Below are 19,560 nucleotides of genomic sequence, written 5' to 3' on the forward strand. Positions count from 1 at the left end.
AAGCCCTTTGAATCGAATTGAGAGTGAAACTTGAATCTGATTGGCTATAATGCGTCTGTCTACGCCCATTGTGTTCATCATTGGCTGTTTCGTGAATCCTGCGCGATTCCAACCGTCGGAGTCTGCGCAGTGAACAAAGCGCTGAAATTCAAATCTTGAACAGATGTTTCTTAAAAAAAAAAAAAACAGGAACGGAGGCGACTGGTTTGGAGAAACGTCAGCTCATAAACTTTCCGCGTTTGTGGAATTAGGATAGAAAAACGATCATTATTTAATATAGCTAAGTCAGTAGATTTGAACAAAGAAACTATTATCGGAATGGATCCGTTTACCGAGGTGAGTGCACATGTTCTTTATTTTATCTACTATAGCTAATAAGTAATGGTTAACATTAGCTAGCTAACGTTAGCTACCATGCCATGGCCAGCTAATGTTATCTATCAAAAACAATTTGCTTGTTGCATTGCATTAAGATGTTAAACTGGTTTGATAACCAAAATATTAAGTGACTGTCATTAAACTACATATTTGTAGCACTGAAATAATGTTGTAAAACATGCATGCAAGCTGGCGTTAATCGCGTGTTAACTTAGTGGGCGTTAGGTAGCTGTTAACTAACTACCTCGTTCATTTGTTCTTCAACAAAAGGGAATTTAAATATTTTGTTAACTAGCTAAAACTTTCCGATTTCAAATGTATAACCTCAACTGAAAGTTGTTGGAAACGTTGCATGTTAGATAGCCAAGTCAGCTGTTATAGAAGTTACATCTAAACCCTGACACCTTCCATACCGTAGCTCCTGTTCTGAAGGTATTTTTCCTCTTCATATAATGCTGTACGTTACATGCCCGCATAAAGCAGTCGGGTGATTCTTCTTGTCAACAAGCCCCTCCCTTACGTGCGAGCAGAGAGAGAGAAATCTACAATTCCCTTATTGGGAATGAATGAATGGATTCCATTCTCCCCAGGACAAGTTGGAGCTTGGAATAGTTCCAACCTTTGACTCCTTTAGTCAAAACTACTATAACAAAATTAAGAGTTTGAATACAGGAATTAACTTTAGTGTTTTCAGTTACACTGTGTGTTTTAACCTTAATTTCCATACAGCAGCTCCCTGACAATTTCACTATCAATTTTACCAAATGCACCATGAGGACTAGCTAGATTTCATTTTAAAATTCACCCTGGTTTGGTACTGGTTGTGTTCCATGACAACTCCGATATAGAAGAAGCAGCGGCCATCGGCAGTATACAAAATCCCTCAAATTTACACTCCAACCAATAGAAAGGCCTCAGGAGATTTCAAATCCAGTATGACCGGGGTGGCTCATTCCTAAGCAATGACGACCACTTTAACAAGTTTTCCACAAAGCCTGGCCGGGTGAGAGAGCTGTTAAGGGAACTCTGAAACAGGCAGGAATGTGTTTTCTTGCACTGTAGCAGCCAGGGCTCTGGCCCAGGGCAATAAATCATGCCTCAGGACTGTTTGCCTTGGACTGGGGTGGCAGCTAGGGTTTTAGTGTACAGATGAGAAGAACAGACATGACATGAGGAGGCCAGGGAGAATAAGTTTAGAGGCAATGACAGCCTTTTATCGCCTTCAGACCCAGTAGTTTTTGTTGACCCTGTGATGTGGACGAAAACATTTTCACTATTTGAAAGCCATAGACCCCCTCCATCCACTGTTCACTATGGGTTCAATAAAATAGAACAGAAAGGAAAATATACTAAAATGGCACCAATTTAAAGGGCAACTCCACCACTTTTCAACCCCGTGTTCATTATCTCAGCACCAAACCAATGTCTACATATGTGAAAACAGTGCGTTTCTGATGATGTGGTTAAAAAGATGAGAAGGTCCTAATCGATGTTTCTCTGTGATATCAGGGTAGAATTTAAACGTAAGAAAGTGATTTTCAAAACCTGCAACGAGTTTCTAGCCAGAGGGAGTGTATTTTCTTGCCCACCACATCACTGCAAATCTGTGTTTGAAAATAACTGTCATTGGGTAGAACTTTTTAAAGGTATATTTTTCTAGAAATTTGCCACTTTAAGTTACAGTACCAGTCAAAAGTTTGGACACACCTACTCAAGGGATTTTATTTATTTTTACTATTTTCTACATTGTAGAATAATAGTGAAGACATCAAAACTATGAAATAACACATGGAATCATGTAGAAACCAGAAGGGTGTTAAACAAATCAAAATATACATAATATTTGAGATTCTTCAAAGTAGCCACCCTTTGCTCACTCTTGGCATTCTCTCAACCAGCTTCATCAGGTAGTCACCTGAAATGCATTTCAATTAACAGGTGTGCCTTAAGTTAATTTGTGGATTTTTTTTTCCCTTAATGCGTTCAAGCCAATCAGTTGTTGTGACAAGGTAGGGGTGGTATAGAGAAGATAGGCCTATTTAGTAAAAGACCAAGTCCATATTATGGCAAGAACAGCCAAAATAAGCAAAGAGAAATGACAGTCCATCATTACTTTTAAGACATGAAGGTCAGTCAGTCCGGAACATTTCAAGAACTTCAAGTGCAGTCGCAAAAACCATCAAGCGCTATGATGAAACTTGCTCTCGTGAGGACCGCCACAGGAAAGGAATTCCCAGAGTTACCTCTGCTGCAGAAGATGAGTTCATTAGTTACTAGCCTCAGAAAGCGGCAATTAACTGCACCTCAGATTGCAGACCAAATAAATGCTTCACAGAGTTCAAGTAACAGACACATCAACATCAACTGTTCAGTGTGAATCAGCCTTCATGGTCAAATTGCTGCAAAGAAACCACTACTAAAGGGTTCCAGTAAGAAGTGACTTGTTGGTGCCAAGAAACATAAGCAATAGACATTAGACCGGTGGAAATTAGTCCTTTGGTCTGATGAGTCCAAATTTTTGTTATTTGGTTCCAACTGCCGTGTCTTTGTGAGATGCATTTTAGATTCTTCAAAGTAGCTATTATTTGCCTTGATTACAGCTTTGCACACTCTTGGCATTCTCTCAACCAGCTTCACCTGGGATGCTTTTCTAACAGTCTTGAAGGAGTTCCCACATATGCTGAGCACTTGTTGGCTGCTTTTCTGTTACTCTGCTGTCCAACTCATCCCAAACCATCTGATGCACTCCTTCTTGGTCAAATAGCCCTTACACGGCCTGGAGGTGTGTTGGGTCATTGTCCTGTTGAAAAACAAATGATAGTCCCACTAAGCGCAAACCAGATGGAATGGCATATCACTGCAGAATGCTGTGTTAGCCAAGATTGTTGTGTGCCTTGAATTCTAAATAAATCAGTGACACCAGTAAAGCACCCCCACATATCACAATTCCTCCCCCATGCTTCACTGTGGGAACCACACATGCAGAGATTATCCGTTCACCTACTGTTTATCTCACGGCGGTTGCAACCAAAAACCTCAAATTTGGACTCTTCAGACCAAAGAACAGAGCCTCTCAGAGCCTGGTTACTCTCTAGGTTTCTTCCTAGGTTCTGGCCTTTCTAGGGAGTTTTCCCTAGCCACCGTGCTTCTACACCTGCATTGCTTGCTGTTAGGGGTTTTAGGCTGGGTTTCTGTATAGCACTTTGTGACATCGGCTGATGAAATAAATGTGATACTCTATGCAGACATAGGGCTGGGCGATGAGGCCTAAACAACTAGATAAAATAAATAAAAAATAGATTTTTACATTTTATTTTACTTATGGGCAATCCAAAATATCAAGATTTGTGAAATTTTAAATGTAAAATGCACTGTATTCAAAAAGTCAGCAATAATCTATTCATTCAGGTCTTGTGAAATTATGCCTAGGTTAAGAGTAATCCTTCCACAACCATACAACCCACTAATAATTTGTAGCAATAATCACTGATCTGACTTTCAAGTACCCTTTTGTTTACACATTTTACCAGAACCATGCATAATGGACCAACTTCTTGTAGCAGGCATTATGGAAAATTAACACAGGTCTCATAAACAATCTCTCAAGCAACAGCCCACATGCTCGTGAGTAGCAAGCGGATCTTTATATTTCAAGTATAGCTAACTTGGATCTATTTGCTAGCTAACAAGATAGAACAGTTGAATTGTAATGAACACACTGTTCTGTTTGTCTCCAACTGTTTGAGCAGCATGTTAGCCTGTCCACTTTGTTCAGATGTTCAAATCAAGTGGCCTACCTTATTTCTCAGAATGAGTTGCCAATTCCTTATGTTTTTTTAATGCTTATTGCACATTTACAAACAGACTAGACAGCTACTATAACAGTCTGTGGCTAAAATGCTTCTAGTTGTATGTTGGACTGAGCATCAGAAACGTAGCATGAATTTTCCAGAATCCGTGTTCATTGATACTCCCGTTTTAGTGCGGTCTGCTCTGGAGGAGTTGGAATTGGAGGAGTTGATAAATAAAAAGGCTGTTGGTAATGTTAAATTCTCCTTTATTACAGTAAAATGTCTTCATGTGTTTGTGTCCATATGACCGATTCTGTTGGACCAAACGTCAAATGCAAATAGTGAGTTGAAAGAAGTGATCGTTCATGTTTGTTACTGTGAGTGGGATGGGCTTGGTGTGCATGTGTAATTGGGAAGATGCTCAGTAACGGTAGAAGGGGCAAAGGAGACGAGACCAAAAAGACACGAGAACAGGTGAACATAAACGCTCATCAAAAATGTTTACAAAATATGGAATATCGCACAAAAACATGCATTAGAATTAATCAAATGAATTTGATATCACCCAGCCCTATGTAGACACTGGTTGGGTGTTGGAGATAATGAATGAGGTTGAAAAGTGGCGGAGTTGCACTTTTACAATGGTGTGGAATGTCCCTCAGGATGTCACTTTTATGTGCTAGTCAATGCTGACTGGACAGTACGGTGGCTACTACTAAGTCCTGTTCTGATTAGATTCAATCAAATTAGAAAATAAGAGCATGCACACAGTGCTCTAAATGTAAATGTTATGTCATAATGAAGTATTTTTTTTCTTCCCTGTTCAGAAACTCCTGGAGAGGACCCGTGCTCGCAGGGAGAACCTGCAGAAGAAAATGGCAGAGAGGTCCACTGCTTCCAACAGACAGATGGCCAAGAGAGCTAGGGAGCCTCTGGCTGAGACCTGCAACAGCCTGGTCACAGAGCCTGTCGTCGACAAAGGTAAGGAAGGCTTTCCTACAAGAAGATCATGCATTTTATGTTGTATCCCTTTGAGAATAAAAGTGTATCAATTATTATTTGCGAGCGCAGTGCTCCCTCTGGTTGCGAAAGTGAATATAGCGTAGATTAGTTTTGTTTTATTTGAAACCCCAGATGGTTCCATTAGCCTTCAGGAAGTGGTTGAACTTCCTGACCTGCATGTGCAGAGCTTTCCATACAGGAAGCTTGACTGTTGAAACTGCTCAGAGAATGATGTGATCAAATCAGTGGGATGTGTCTAGTCTTGCAGCTTTCCCGGTGCTGTGTACAAAAATAGACAAAATGATGACGTTTCAGATTGTCTGTATATCAAATACTTATATTAATTTTATGGATTGGAACTCTTCCAGTGTGTAAACTTAACTCGTGGTGTTTCTTACTTGTCCCCCAGGCCCCCAACATTCCACCAAGCACTCTCCCTCCAAGCGGAGTCGTTCAGGTGAACTTGACAAGCCCACCATTATTGGTGAGGAGAACAGGGAGCCTGCAATGCCTCCTCTCACCCTGACCCCTACTCTGTCAGATCCCCAGACTGACCGGAAGCCCCCAACGGGCCCAGCCAGCATTCTCTCTGCCTCTTCTCTAGAGAGGGTGGATGTCTGCCCTGCTCTTCCCGTTCCTGAACCAGAACCCATGGTGGCAACACGGCTTGTCCCAGAGCAGGTCAGGGCCACGGAGGTCGAGCGCCCTGCCCCAAAACCAACAAAGAAGGTGGCTGTGAGTGCTGCTCCACAGAGGACCAGGGATGTGGAGGTGGTGCCTACTAGCACAGTTCTTCAGAGGGAGGCTCCCACCTCCTCCACCCCTGCTGCCATGAAGTCTCGCCTGGCCAGACTAGCTGAACAGAGGCATTACTGGGACTCTGAAGGTAAGGAGCATGATCTTTTGACTAGCTTGATCATTTCATTTGTACATGCAGCACCTGCTTAACCATTTATAGATGACCTGGAAAAACATTTTTTTTATGCAACTTCTAATATCAGTTTTGAATTATACTACAACAATCATACTAAACAGTGTTTTGGGCTGACACATTTGAATATCTATGTTTTTCCTTCCAAGGTACCTCTGAGGTTCCAGACATCCCAGCAGCTCTGTTCCCAGAGAAGAACCAGACCCAGCCGATGCAGGCCGTAGTCCCAGTCCCCACACCCGTCCATGCTGCTGCGTCCTCAGAGGCCCCTGTAGGCAGGAAGGGTCGGCTGGCCAACCTCGCAGCCACCATTGGGTCCTGGGAGGATGACCTCAGCCACGCGGCCCCTCGCAGCAGCAGAGACAATGCACAAGAGAAGCCTGGTAGTGTCGGTAACGCCACCCCTGCTTGGAGGAGAGAGGCTGGTGCTGGAGCCAAACCCACCTCTGCTGCTGCAGACTGTCCACAAATGACTCAGTCATCAAACAGAAAGCCTGCTCTGGATTCCAACCAGGTGAGTCACCAATCAATCAAATGTATTTATAAAGCCCTTTTTACTTCAACCGATGTCACAAAGTGCTATACAGGAACCCAGCCTAAAACCCCAAGCAGCAAGTAATGCCGATTTAGAAGCACGGTGGCTTGGAAAAACTCCCTAGAAAGGCAGGAACCTAGGAAGAAACCTAGAGAGGAACCAGGCTCTGAGGGGTGGCGAGTCCTCTTCTGGTCGTGCCGGGTGGAGATTATAACAGAACATAGCCAAGATGTTCAAACGTTCATAGATGACCAGCAGGGTCAAATAATAATAATAATCACAGTGGTTGTAGAGGGTGCAACAGGTCAGCACCTCAGGGGTTCATGTCAGTTGGCTTTTCATAGCCGATCATTCAGAGTTTGAGACAACGGGTGCGGTAGAGAGCGAGAGAGTCGAAAACAGCAGGTCCAGGAAAAGGTAGCACGTCCGGTGAATAGGTCAGGGTTCCATAGCCGCAGGCAGAACAGTGAAAACTGGAGCAGGTGGACTAGGGACAGCCAGGAGTCATCAGGTAGTCCTGAGGCATGGTCCTAGGGCTGAGTTTTTATTTATTTTTTTTTTTTTTTCTCTCACACCAGATAAGATGGGAGAAATACTCCAGATATAACAGACTGACCCTAGCCCCCCGATGTGTAAATACAACAGTTGACTTAGTTACTAATCATAATGTTCCTAACTGTATGTCAATGCATGGGAGAAACTGATTCTATACAGCCATTTTGAATGTGAAAAATAAGAAATTAAGATATGTATTGGTGATGCTTTGCAAGAAAGCGGTGTGCAATAACTTATTTTAAATAGTTATGTTTCAACGCACATGCACAGGATTTACTGAACAGTTTGGTTAATTATTTCCCTCTTGCATTTCTTCAGCAGCCTGTCCACTCCCCAGTCATGTCCACCAGAGCATTTCCCCCCAGCCCTCAGAAGACTGAAGTACCTGAAGCCAGACCAGCTCTACAGACAGGCAGAGGTCTCCCCTCTCCTGTATCCAGTCCCCAGAGGAGTTACCAGGGGAGAGCCTCAGCCTTCACCCCCAGCCCTGAGAAAGGTGCTCTCTCCTCAGCCTCACCTGTGCCTCAGAGCCCCCTGAAGAACCAGGCCCTGTCCCGAGCCATGGAGGTCAACGGTAGCCCCGAGAAGCCAGAACTCTCCACACAGCCCTCTACCATCGGGCCCACTGGACCCTCTGTCCTGCAGACCAGGGAGAGGTTCACAAAGGAGACCACCCCGGCCACTCCCCTGCAGCAGAGAGGCACCGCTGGAGCAACTGGACCATCTGTCCTGCACACCAGGGAGAGGTTCACAAAGGAGACCACCCCGGCCACTCCCCTACAGCAGAGAGGCACCGCTGGAGCAACTGGAACTCCAGGTGAGCGAGAATTAGCACTCAACTTAGCTTTGTTGTGTTTCCTACGCTAAAGTCGACAGCTTATTAGGATGTTCTGAAATATCAGATGTTTTAATACACCGTCTCTGCTCATTTGACAATTGCTGGTTTCAAACATGTGTATGTCCACTTCCATTGTCCTCCAAGAGTTACTGAATATTTTCTATTTCCAGCAGATGTCAAGTCGTTCATGGAGCGTTTTGGGGAGAGGTGCCAGGAGCGTTCTGGCCTGAGTTCCCCTGCTACCTGCCATGGAGCAGCCACTCGTAACCCAAACATAGTGAACCCGTCTGGGGCAGGCCTGGCTGGTCGTACCCCTGTAGTGAGCCAGTCTGTGACCCCCAACACCAGGCTGGTGCAGGAGAGGCTGAGAGGTGCCCAGACTGCCACCACTGCCCTTGCACAGAAACAGAAACTGGTATGTACAGTTCACTTTATTTACCTAGACCATCTACCTTAATGTCTTTAGTTTTGCCTTTGTACAGCACTTAGGTGTTTCCTTTTGTAATACATAGCTTTATTTAATTTTTTTATTACATTTGACATTTGTTTTGTGACCAGACTGATGGAAAGTAGTCCTTTTCTTGTTCTTTATTGCAGGAGCGTGAGTCAGAACTGGCTCAGATTCGTAACCGTTTCCAGAAAGGTAACAAAATTTGGAAGAACAAGGAGGAGGTGGCAGACACCAAGAAACTCACACAGGCCAAGGTTGGTGGGGAAGTATATTTATTTCGGTCCCGCTTGGACAAAACTTAATATCTGCAGACTGGTGTATGATGGACGACTGCAAAGCACTTATGAAGGAAATGTTATTGAGCCTGTAATAATTTCTCTCAGGATCTGATTGAGCATCCTGAGGAGAGAGGGCCTGTTGTCTCACAGCCTGATGAGCCAACAGCTTCCCCTCTGGATAGCCTGAATTCTGCACCCAAGAAACCTTCTGAGGAAGAAACACAGGAGGAGGAATCGGGTACTGTATTTACTGAGTACACTACTTGATCATACTGACTTGGCTTTCTTAAGATTACACTGATCATAGAGGTCTTCGGATGCTTTAATCTGAAGTTTTCTGTCATTAACAAACTTAATCAGAGCAGTCCCCCTTATAGTTTAAGTGATGGTGTCACGGTAACATTCCACTCACTATTGTCTCACTGCAGATGAAGAAGAGAGTCATGAGATGGAGATGAAAGTGGACCAGTCCAACAACTCTGAGATCAACAACTTTGATGGGTTCCATGACCAGATTGAGGAGCTGAGTGGTGAGGAGGGTGAAGGAGAAGAGGAAGATAAACTGAACATCTCCTCGATGTCCATCCTGGCCCCCTTCTCTGAGTCGGTGGCTGCTGTGATCAAGAGCCCAGTAAGGAAGATGATGGTGAGTTACAGTACAAAGCTGGAAAACAAATGGGGGGGGAATGCTAAGCATACAAAGTATAATAATCTTTCAGCTATTTAATGTATTGGACTGCTTTTGAATGGAAGCGTGTCATATTTTGTTTGTGCCCATGAACAAATGTCATGGCTAATAATGACATTTTTGGGCCAACCTAATATATCTTTATGTATATCCCTGCCCAGACGTCGACCCCAGCCAGTTCATTCAACGCTAAGAGCCAGACTCCTGACATTGTTTCCAGACCCAGTAAGTTCCAAAGGGCTCGCTTGCTCCGGGCTGGGTCATCAGACAGCCTAGAGACAGACGAACATGAGGACCACAACCTGCCCTACAGGTAACCAACCACTCAACGCCACATATCCTAACTGGTGCCTTACTGACTTGATGGTATCTCTAATGTAACTGTCTGAGTTTCACCCCTTCAAATGATACGTCAACTACTTTTTTTATCTGTCACTTTAGTTTCACTGATTTCAAGATACGACCCCTAACTATTTTCTCTTAGTTCGTTCAGACTCTTGTATCCAATTAACACTCTGATACTTGTTCACTCTCTACATGTGTTTTCCTTTCTCTTCTAGTATTGATGCGTACAGGTCGACCAGGATCAAGGAGAGTACTGAGAGGCCCTGTGTGAAGCAGGTCATCGTGAAGGAGGACGTGTCTCAGAGAGCAGTAGAGGAGCCCAGGAGCCAAGGACACACCAGCATCAAACAGAAGATGAAGGTAAAGGCATGACAGGTCGTGACAACAGACTGCTCCAAAACCGCCATAGAAAAGCCAGGGGCTGACAGAATCATTTTGTGGGGGTGCTTTGCTGCAGGAGGGACTGGTGCATTTCACAAAATAGATTGCATCATGAGGCAGAAAAATGACATGTATATATTGAAGCAACATCTCAAGACATCAGTCAGGAAAGTTCAAGCTTGGTCGCAAATGGGTCTTCCAAATGGACAATGACCCCAAGCATACAACAAGGTCAAGGTATTGGAGTGGCCATCACAAAGCCCTGACCTCAATCCCATAGAAAATTTGTGGGCAGAACTGAAAAAGCGTGTGCGAGCAAGGAGGCCTACAAACCCAACTCAGTTATACCAGCTGTCAGGACGAATGGGCCAAAATTCACCCAGCTTATTGTGGGAAGCTTGTTGAAGGCTACCTGACGCATTTGACCCAAGTTAAACAATTTAAAGGCAATGCTACCAAATACTAATTGAGTGTATTATTATATACTATTATTCTGACATTTCACATTCTTAAAATGAAGAGGTGATCTTAACTGACCTAAGACAGGGAATTTTTACTAGAATTAAATGTCTGAAATTGTGAAACTAAGTTCAACTGTATTTGGCTACGGTGTATTTAAACATCTGACGTCAACTGTAGGTGTTCCTTTTGTCAAGATGGGAAAGGGCAGCGTTGAGTGCAATAGAGATTGCATCATCTGTTGGGTCGCTATGCAAATTGGATTTGGGTCCTTTGGTTTCTGGGATGATGCCTACAGACGTGAGTGCAACTGGTCGGTAGTCATTTAGGCAGGTTACCTTTTGTGTTCTTGGGCACAGGGACTATGGTGGTCTGCTTGAAACATGTAGGTATTACAGACTCTGCAATGGACAGGTTGAAAATGTCAGTGAAAACACTTGCCAGTCGGTCACCGCGTACTTGGAGTACACGTCCTGGTAATACGTCTGGCTCTGCGGCCTTGTGAATGTTGACCTGTTTTAAAGGTCTTACTCACATCGGCTACCGTGAGCGTGATCACTTCAGAGAGAATTTCAGAGGTGGCCCTGTCATACTGTTGGGAATGGTAAGGGATGTAGTAGTAGAGTATAAAATGTCATTCTGTACAAAAACAGACTTCATAGATTCAAGGTGTAAGTGCTCTGAGTGCAAAATATGTTACTACTTATAAGTACATCCCTTGGGATCTATTCCCCCTCATTCCATGTTGGTTCTTCTGACCACCGATGTTGATTTCCTCGTGACCAATAAGATTTATTCTTTCTGATTGATGACTTTTCTAGGTTCTGACCTATGAGATGAACCTGCAGCAGACTGTGATCAGCCAGGCCAGCCAAGCCTTGAACTGCTGTACTGATGAGGAGCATGGGAAAGGCTCGCATGTGGAGGCAGAGGCTGAGCGGCTGCTGCTCATAGCCAGTGAGTTCCCTTCCACCCCTACAACATCGGTGCCCACACTTACAGCCAATCCCAATTTGCTCCATACCCCTTGGGGATGGGCTTTTATATCTTAAGACTATCGACATGCATTTCGCATAAACACTACATTCTGTTTTCTTCAGTCTTTCTTACGTTTTTTTCTTGTCACCCTCCAGCGGAGAAGCGGGGGGCACTGAAGGCTGAGTTGGACCGTCTGAAGGGAGAGGGTCCTAGCGGTCATAGGAGGGGGCAAGGTGGGGACATGGGGGTATCCGCCTCCAAGGGATCCATCTCTCTCCTGGAGCTACGATTGCCCCTCAAGGCAGACTTTGTCTGCTCCGCTGCTAGCAAGCCAGGTAGAGAACCAACAATTGTTACTTAATTATCTCTTCTAACCACCTTTTTTATTTTTGTTGGTGAATGATGTATGTCTTTACTGTGCAATGTGCCTTCAACCAAATTGCCTTTGTGGACAATACAGTTATATTGATCTCCTGTTTTCCACATTGTACTGTCTGATACAAGTACATTGTTCAATCCAATTGTAATATACATCATGTATAGTGTTAGACTGAACTCATTACATTTTCCACTTTATGTATGCGTTTATTCCAGAGTGGTCCAGCCATTACTTCTTCATCATGATCCGTGCTGGAGCTGAGAATACAGTTGCTACTCCCCTAGCCAGCACAAGTAGCGCTATCAGTGGAGACGCAATCACCTTCTCTACCAAGTTCACCATGTGAGTTAAACTGCACTGATTCTCTCTCTGAAATTCTGTAGAATAGTACCACTGTCATGTTCTAATGCCTTTCTCGCTCTCTTCCATTTTAGGCCTGACGTCTCTAACGACTTTGCAATTGATATTGAGGTTTACTGCCTGGTGAGTGTTTGCAGCTTTTTGTAAATGAAAATGTGATGATTGTTATTGTTTGAGGAGGACTCTGACTGAGCTGAGATATTACTCACTCTAACCCTGGTTATTTCTTCAGGTGCAGAAGCGTGAGTTGAACCCTGACAAGAGGAAGAAGCCCAGCAAGTCAAAGGTGTGATTTAATCAAATATAGTGTAACAAACTGTACAATTCAGTTTATTGAATATTTGAACTGGGAATAGTCTTCTTTCCTTCTAGTTTCTACTTGAATACAGTGCAATTGCTATGTATCAGAATATGCATTTAGACCATTGCATTTAGAGATATGTTTAAACAACGTCCTGTCTCTAAGATGAGATTTGGTGGAGCCGTGTTCACGAGGCCCATGAGTTGTGCTTGTCAGAAGGGACTCATTTTTAAAAAACCCACTCACCTTTTGGTGTGGGTGTACTGTAATTTTACTGCTCGGTACTAGAACAGCTAGCTGTAGACATACCTGGGCCTACTGCTTCCCAACACACATTAGGCTCCACGTTCCATTCCAACAACACACAGTGAAGGGTCCTCTTTTTGAAAGGCTTTGTTCACAGCTCTCAATGGCAGGGTTGGCTTAGTCAGTGTTTTGAATTACCCATTCATTCACTTGTCTATGTCCTGATGTAACCACTTCTGAAACTGAATCACCTTTTCTCTTTCTAGGCCATCACTCCCAAGAGGTTCCTCTCTGTAAGCTTTCATTCTTACCCTCCTTCTCTAATACTGCCTTCTGGTCATATACAGAATGTTTGTTTGAACACTTATCTTATCTGTTTGGTAGGAATGATCGCCACATGGAAAATGTAGAAATGCATTATACTATTTTTCTGTTACTGTTGTCATATATGATGTATGCGGTACGTAAAGTCAGCGATCTTGTAAATTATTCTAAACATGCCTCTTCTTCATAACCTCTCTTTGCCCCTGTAGAAGAGCAGTTTGACTCCAGGTAAGGATACTTTTTAAATAACTGCTGCTGGTGGATAATGTTAATTGTTCTACTTGCAGTAATTGTGATGTGTGGTTCGGTTGAAAATTCTAGTTAATTTTTCAAGTCTCGATGTGACAAATGTAGCTTAAACAAAAAATCCTCTTCTCTCTTTGCAGTGGTGGCCAGTCCTGGGGGCCCTAATACTGTCCGCACCAGTAACTTTGTCCTGGTCGGGTCTCACAAGCTGACTCTTGCCTCAATTGGGAAAAACAAGTTCCTATTGGAGAAGGTAAAATCCGAAGACTTTTGTAACATTTTAACTTTTCTGTTCTAACTCTTCACTTCCATCTCTATCCTGAATTCACCCTCTATTTCCACTTAGGCTGACCTCTGCTGTGTCTCTGCACATAATACCAGCTGTCCAGGGTAATCGTAGGGTAGGGGGTAACATTTGTACAAGTTAGAACTGACAGTCCTGATAGAGGCCAGAGCAGGGAGGCAGGCCTCCAAATCTGAAACACAACACACACACACAGTCTTTGTTCTCCCACCTGCACTGTCTGTGTGCTGCCTGCCCGCCTCGGACGCTTATTTACTCACGCACTCTCCTTGTTTCTCTCTTTTAGATCAAATATGAAGGCATTGAGAGAGAGCTTCTTAGAGACATGTTTCACAGAAAGGTTGCTACTCCATCCATGACCACTTTTTAATATTTTGGGGTGTGTGTGGTGGATTGTGACAAAATAATCTGCTTCTGTTGTGGCGCTAACATTTCTAACCTCAATCTACAAGTTGGTTGGTATTGTCGTGAGGAAAGTAAGTTGTGCTGGATGTCTTTTGTATGTTTTTTTTTTTTTATGGGTGTTTCAGGCACAGTGTCCAGTTAAGTTCTCACCATCCAGCCAATTGACTCTTAGAAGACAACAGGCTTGCAATTCTGCCTAAAACCTCATTAACCCCATATGTCCTGTCACCCAGCATTTTGTGGAGGTGTTTGTTTTTCAGCTGAGGCCTGTGTTACATGTCCTGTGTAATCTGTTCCAGGTGCCTTTCCTGTGCCCCATGGAGGGCCATATCTACCTGAAGATGCAGTGTGAGGTGGGCTCCCTGGTGGAGGAGAGAGGCTTCCTGGTGAGTACACGAATGCATCAGATGCAGTGTAAACAGATGTACAGATCACCCGTGCCCTCAGGTTGTCAGACTAACATTTTGTTATTTAGAGAGGAGACGTTTGAGATTTCACGTTTTCTTAATCTGTTTTTTGTTTTACAGACTATGTTTGAGGATGTGAGTGGATTCGGAGCATGGCACAGGAGATGGTGTGTCCTGTCAGGATACTGTATCTCCTACTGGACCTACCCTGATGATGAGAAACGCAAGGTAGGAGGATGTTGAAGCCAACTATTGGAGTTTAGTTTTGAATGATGAGCCCTGTGAGTCTTAATTTTTCAATACCATAGGACCAGTGGGAATAGGCATTCGGGTTTTGTGGTTATTGTTGACGGTTTTATTGTACCAGTATGTCAATTCATGTTGCTAGTTTTTTATGTATTTTAAATGTCATTTACATTTCTTTGGGTGGGTTCATGTCTTTCTAGAACCCAATGGGTCGCATCAACTTGGCAAACTGCATCAGTCGTAAGGTGGAGCCAGCCAACCGAGAGTTCTGTGCCAGGCCCAACACCTTCGAGCTGATCACTGTCCGGCCTCAGAGAGAGAACGACAGAGAGACGCTCGTCAGCCAGTGTAAAAACACAATGTGTGTCACCAAGTAAGTCACTGGTCGAAGTTGCTATAGTACCCTGTGTTGTTTTGTAGGCAAATACCTTGTGTGGAGCAATTATTTGAAGTCTTGAAGATTGATGGCTGATTTTATGACATTTGACACACTGAAACTCAAGTTTTCTATTTTCTGTACTCTACTCCCTGAAGTGAGCACTTGATCCCTCCCCCTCAGATTAAAAAACAATTGGATGTGTGTAGGCAGTGTTTAGTGTTACCATATTTCTTAAACCAATCCAATGCCTTTAAATCATTCAGGGAAGTGACTTGGGTCTCTGAAACGCATAATGACTCTTCCCGTGTACCTGCAGGAACTGGCTGTGTGCTGACACAAAGGACGAGAGGAACCTGTGGATGCAGAAGCTCAACCAGATCTTGGTGGACCTGCGCATGTGGCAGCCAGACTCCTGCCACAGGCCTGTGTGAGAGCACGGCTCCCCCGCCTGGACTAGAGGGCTAACAACACCCTGCATGGTTATGGGTCTCGCATATGGACTGTCACGATCAGTGACACTTACGATGACTAAGTGCAATACAGTATTCAAGTTATTAAATAGGATTTACATGTGTATTATATTTTTAGATGCTTTTAGTGGACAGTCAAGACAGTTAAAGTCAGGGATGGGCAACTGGGGGGGCCCCTTTTGTAGCCCCCCATTCTCCAACTCATTCTGGGTCTCATCCAGGGTTTTCGTTAGGAAACTGTCGCTGGACGTTTGAACAGCCACATTTTAATTTACAAGACATTTTGAGAAATCTGACGGGCCCATATGTATTGGGTGCGTAATCTGATTATGGTGTCCACCCACAGTGCTCAGAATGACAAATCACATTTTGTTTATGGTAATTCATATTAACAGAACATTTAAGTCAGATACAACGATGTGCGGTCCTGATTCTGATGGCCACTTTGAAGATGTTAGAATAAGTGTCTACATTTATCTTTCCTCGGCCAACAACATGAGCAACGGACAGCAAAACCACTAGCTATGTCAATCTGCTATCCTTCATAGTAGAAAAGTTTACCTATTTTATTGGTCAGCTTGTTGAGAAATAGCCTATTCCAAATAGACTCTGAGACCGTTATGGGAAGATGGTGCCCAAATTCATACAATCAGTAGGTCTAGGCTACATTAAAAAAATTACCTTAAAGCAATGAATCTGAAACAACCAATCCAAACGTTTAGCTTAATGTTGATAAACTATGATCCCATGGCGCTTGCAATGCCAGGGTTTTGGGTTCGATTCCCACAGGGGACCAGTGCGAAAATATATGCACTCACTACTGTAAGTCCTACTGAATAAGAGCGTCTGCTAAATGACAAATGTATTGACATTATAAGCTATGTGCACATGTTTGTTCCATAGTACAGTTAGTGGGAAACCACCAAAAGGGCACTGCACCTGTAAGCAGTTTCATGTGATAGATGAAAATATCCGTTGGGCTAGGTTCAGGTTTCAATGTCTATTAGATCTCTTTTTAAAACAATTAAGTATATGTTTTCAAAATGCATAGCCTACTGCCTCCAAAGTGGTGTGACGCGCTGATGAAGCCTGCCTTCTGTTGCCGTTTGAGATGCTGCAGCAGCTCTCACTGTCTGACATATTTTCCGCTCTGTCTGCATGCTTTCGGTGTGTGATAAATAAGATGCATGAAGAATGTACTGTATCCTACGCATGCGCCAATTTAATTCCACTAAATGAGGCAAATTAACCTATAGACTTATAAGCATAACAAGTCAAATGTATTTCCATCAATGAATAGGCCCCCCAAAAAATATCACAATGGGGATCTACCCCGGACAATTTGCAGGTGCAACTTTTATATCGGCTTTTCTATTTACTGGTCTCAACTTACCGTTGAGAGATATAAAAAAATAATTAAAAAAATAAATTTGCTTGTGCATCAGCACTTTCTGTTAAAGCAGTCACTCAATTATCCCATGGTAAGTTAGTCATGGTCGAATTACAGATGGGGGGGCCCCATTTAGATATTTTGTTACTCAGATATATTAACTGCAAATACTCCTCTCAGCCCCCTGGCAAAATGTGTAGAATTGCAGCACACTTGCTTTAAAACGAACATTTTCTTTGTGCTCCATGGAAAACTGCAGAACATGTTCTCCCAAACGTACTTTTCTTCTCTCTGCTGTCAAGGGGGGCTGTTTAAAAAACATTTTTCTCTCAAGGTCACTGCATGTGTGTTTATGGATGTGGGTACTCAGACCCACAAGCCACTGGAGCCCCTCATGATGGGTTAAGATTTTGTGGCCCCCACCCTTATCAACGTTGCCTATCCCTGGTTTAAGTTGTGAGATAAATATCAGTAAAGCCATACATGTGTTGATATTTCAGTATTGACTTGGGCTGCTGGTGCTTTTACACAGTCCACACTGACCCTGTATTTTATACGCATGTCCAAAGTGTTGGGAGGCCATACCCTCAAATATTTGAGAGAATTGAGAAAGTAGGATTTTGGTTGTCTATGCTTATACTCCCACGATGCAGCTTGCTGACAAGATATGGCTTCATAGGTTGACTTTATTTTGTCTGATTTCATGTTTTGAATCAATATTTAACTTGATGTGTCACAACCAATTCTAGAATTGTCTGCGTCGGTGCCAAGGTTATGCACCAGAATGTTGTGTGTTTTTTGCTATTCCCTTTTTTCTTCCTTTGCAGTCTTAGCTAACCTTATATTTATCATGTTGTGCACTGTGGGTAGAAACTTCTGAGCTGTCGAGACTACCGAACAAAAAAGCCTTTAATATTGTTTGTATTTATGTCAATGTTTTATTTTTGTGTCCAGGTTTGAAAGGGTTACAGTTAAACAGGGGGTGTGGATCTGCAGGTATTGGTATAGTATACCATCATTCTATTGTAATGGATAACTTTGACAGTTGAGATTATTGCAAATCCTTTTTTGTATGGGCAGATTTATATTCTCATTTTAGTATAGCTAGCTCTACACTAAGTTGAAAGCTTATTCTCAGTTCAAGTTTTAAGCATGTGCTTGGAGGACTGAAGATGCTACTTACTCTTGTGATTTTACAGTGATGTTTTGGGGAGGATAATATGCCTTATCTACCCATTAATTAGTGCACAAAATGTTAATTATTCTCCAAATGTTGACAGGTCTATCATATCCCCTGATCTGTCCTGTCTAAATGCCAGTCTTTCATTTGAACAACAAGCACTCCAAAGATTCATTGACTGTACTGGTATTTCTAAAATGAGACTTAAATAAATGCCAGCTTTAACCAAAATAGTTGGTTTTCTTTCAAGCTGATCAGAGTTGCAGTTTCATGTTCTTTAGGGTACTTTTTCTTGTTTTTAGACCACGTAGAAGAGCATGTCAAATAGGCTATTAAAAATGTTACATTTGTCTGTGTTTACTTGCCTGGAACCATGTACAATTTAACTAAATAGAATGGCTAAATTTAAACTGCATGTCCTCGATAGAATAAAGCCGAAACCACACAGATTCAGTAAAAGGTGTCGACATTTGCACGAGAGTAGAGCTCGTTAATTCACACACTGTTTAGCTTAAGCCATGTGGAGTATGTGGACACCCCTTTTTTAAATGTGTGGATTTGGCTATTTCAGCCACAAACATTGGCAGTAGAATGGCCTTACTGAAAGCTCAGTGACTTTCAACGTGTCACCGCCGTAGAATGCCACCTTTCCAACAACTCAGTTACATTTCTGCCCTGCTCGAGTTGGCTGCCCCGGTCAACTGTAAGTGCTGTTATTGTGAAGTGGAAATGTTTAGGAGCAACAACTGCTCAGCCCCGACATGGTAGGACACACAACTTCCAGAACGGGACCGGCGAGTGCTGAAGCGCTTAATGCGTAAAAATCGCCTGTCCTCGGTTGCAACACTCACCACGAGTTCCAAATTGCCTCTGGAAGCAACATCCGCACAAGAACTGTTCAGCCGGAGCTTCATGAACTAGGTTTCCATGGCAGAGCAGACGCGCACAAGCCTAAGATCACCATGTGCAATGCCAAGCATCGGCTGGAGTGGAGTCTGGGGCAGTGGAAATGCATTCTCTGGAGTGATAAGCGCTTCATCTGTCAGTCCAACTGAAGAATATGAGTTTGGCGGATGCCGGGAGAATGCTATTGGCCCAAATGCATTTTACCAACTACATTTTGGTGAAAGGAATAATGGTTCGGGCTAAGCCCTATAGTTCCAGTGAAAGGAAACCGCAACGCTACGAAATGCATAGTGACAGAATTCAGAACATGGCCTGTTCTTAGTGTTCTCCCTGTACACCCACACAGACAGTATAGTGAAAAAGGCGCTACAACGACTCTTCAACCTCAGGAGGATGAAGAAATGTGG

The 19,560-nt window shown here is 43.2% G+C and overlaps 1 protein-coding gene across 4 annotated transcripts; it reads left to right on the forward strand.

The window, feature by feature from the left end:
• Positions 1–157: 157 nt before the first annotated feature.
• LOC118399507 (anillin-like) lies at positions 158–18,501 on the forward strand. 4 transcript variants are annotated; one of them, XM_035795635.2, is made up of 24 exons: positions 158–336; positions 4,997–5,150; positions 5,581–6,057; positions 6,252–6,616; positions 7,511–8,009; positions 8,201–8,445; positions 8,628–8,735; positions 8,865–8,997; positions 9,188–9,405; positions 9,609–9,760; positions 10,008–10,152; positions 11,454–11,589; positions 11,766–11,945; positions 12,205–12,331; positions 12,424–12,472; positions 12,582–12,635; positions 13,163–13,189; positions 13,430–13,448; positions 13,607–13,719; positions 14,057–14,110; positions 14,475–14,561; positions 14,703–14,810; positions 15,029–15,201; positions 15,524–18,501. In XM_035795635.2, exons 1-24 carry the CDS (start codon positions 319–321, stop codon positions 15,636–15,638), a joined length of 3,756 nt encoding a protein of 1,251 aa, XP_035651528.1. In that variant the 5' UTR covers positions 158–318; the 3' UTR covers positions 15,639–18,501. The 4 variants fall into 4 exon arrangements, with proteins under 4 accessions (XP_035651528.1, XP_035651529.1, XP_035651530.1 ...); XM_035795636.2 differs by having other exon boundaries at positions 8,204–8,445; XM_035795637.2 differs by having other exon boundaries at positions 7,514–8,009.
• Positions 18,502–19,560: the final 1,059 nt, after the last annotated feature.

Source organism: Oncorhynchus keta, chromosome 20 (genome assembly GCF_023373465.1).
Source record: "Oncorhynchus keta strain PuntledgeMale-10-30-2019 chromosome 20, Oket_V2, whole genome shotgun sequence".
In the NCBI taxonomy this organism is placed as follows: Eukaryota; Metazoa; Chordata; class Actinopteri; order Salmoniformes; family Salmonidae; genus Oncorhynchus; species Oncorhynchus keta.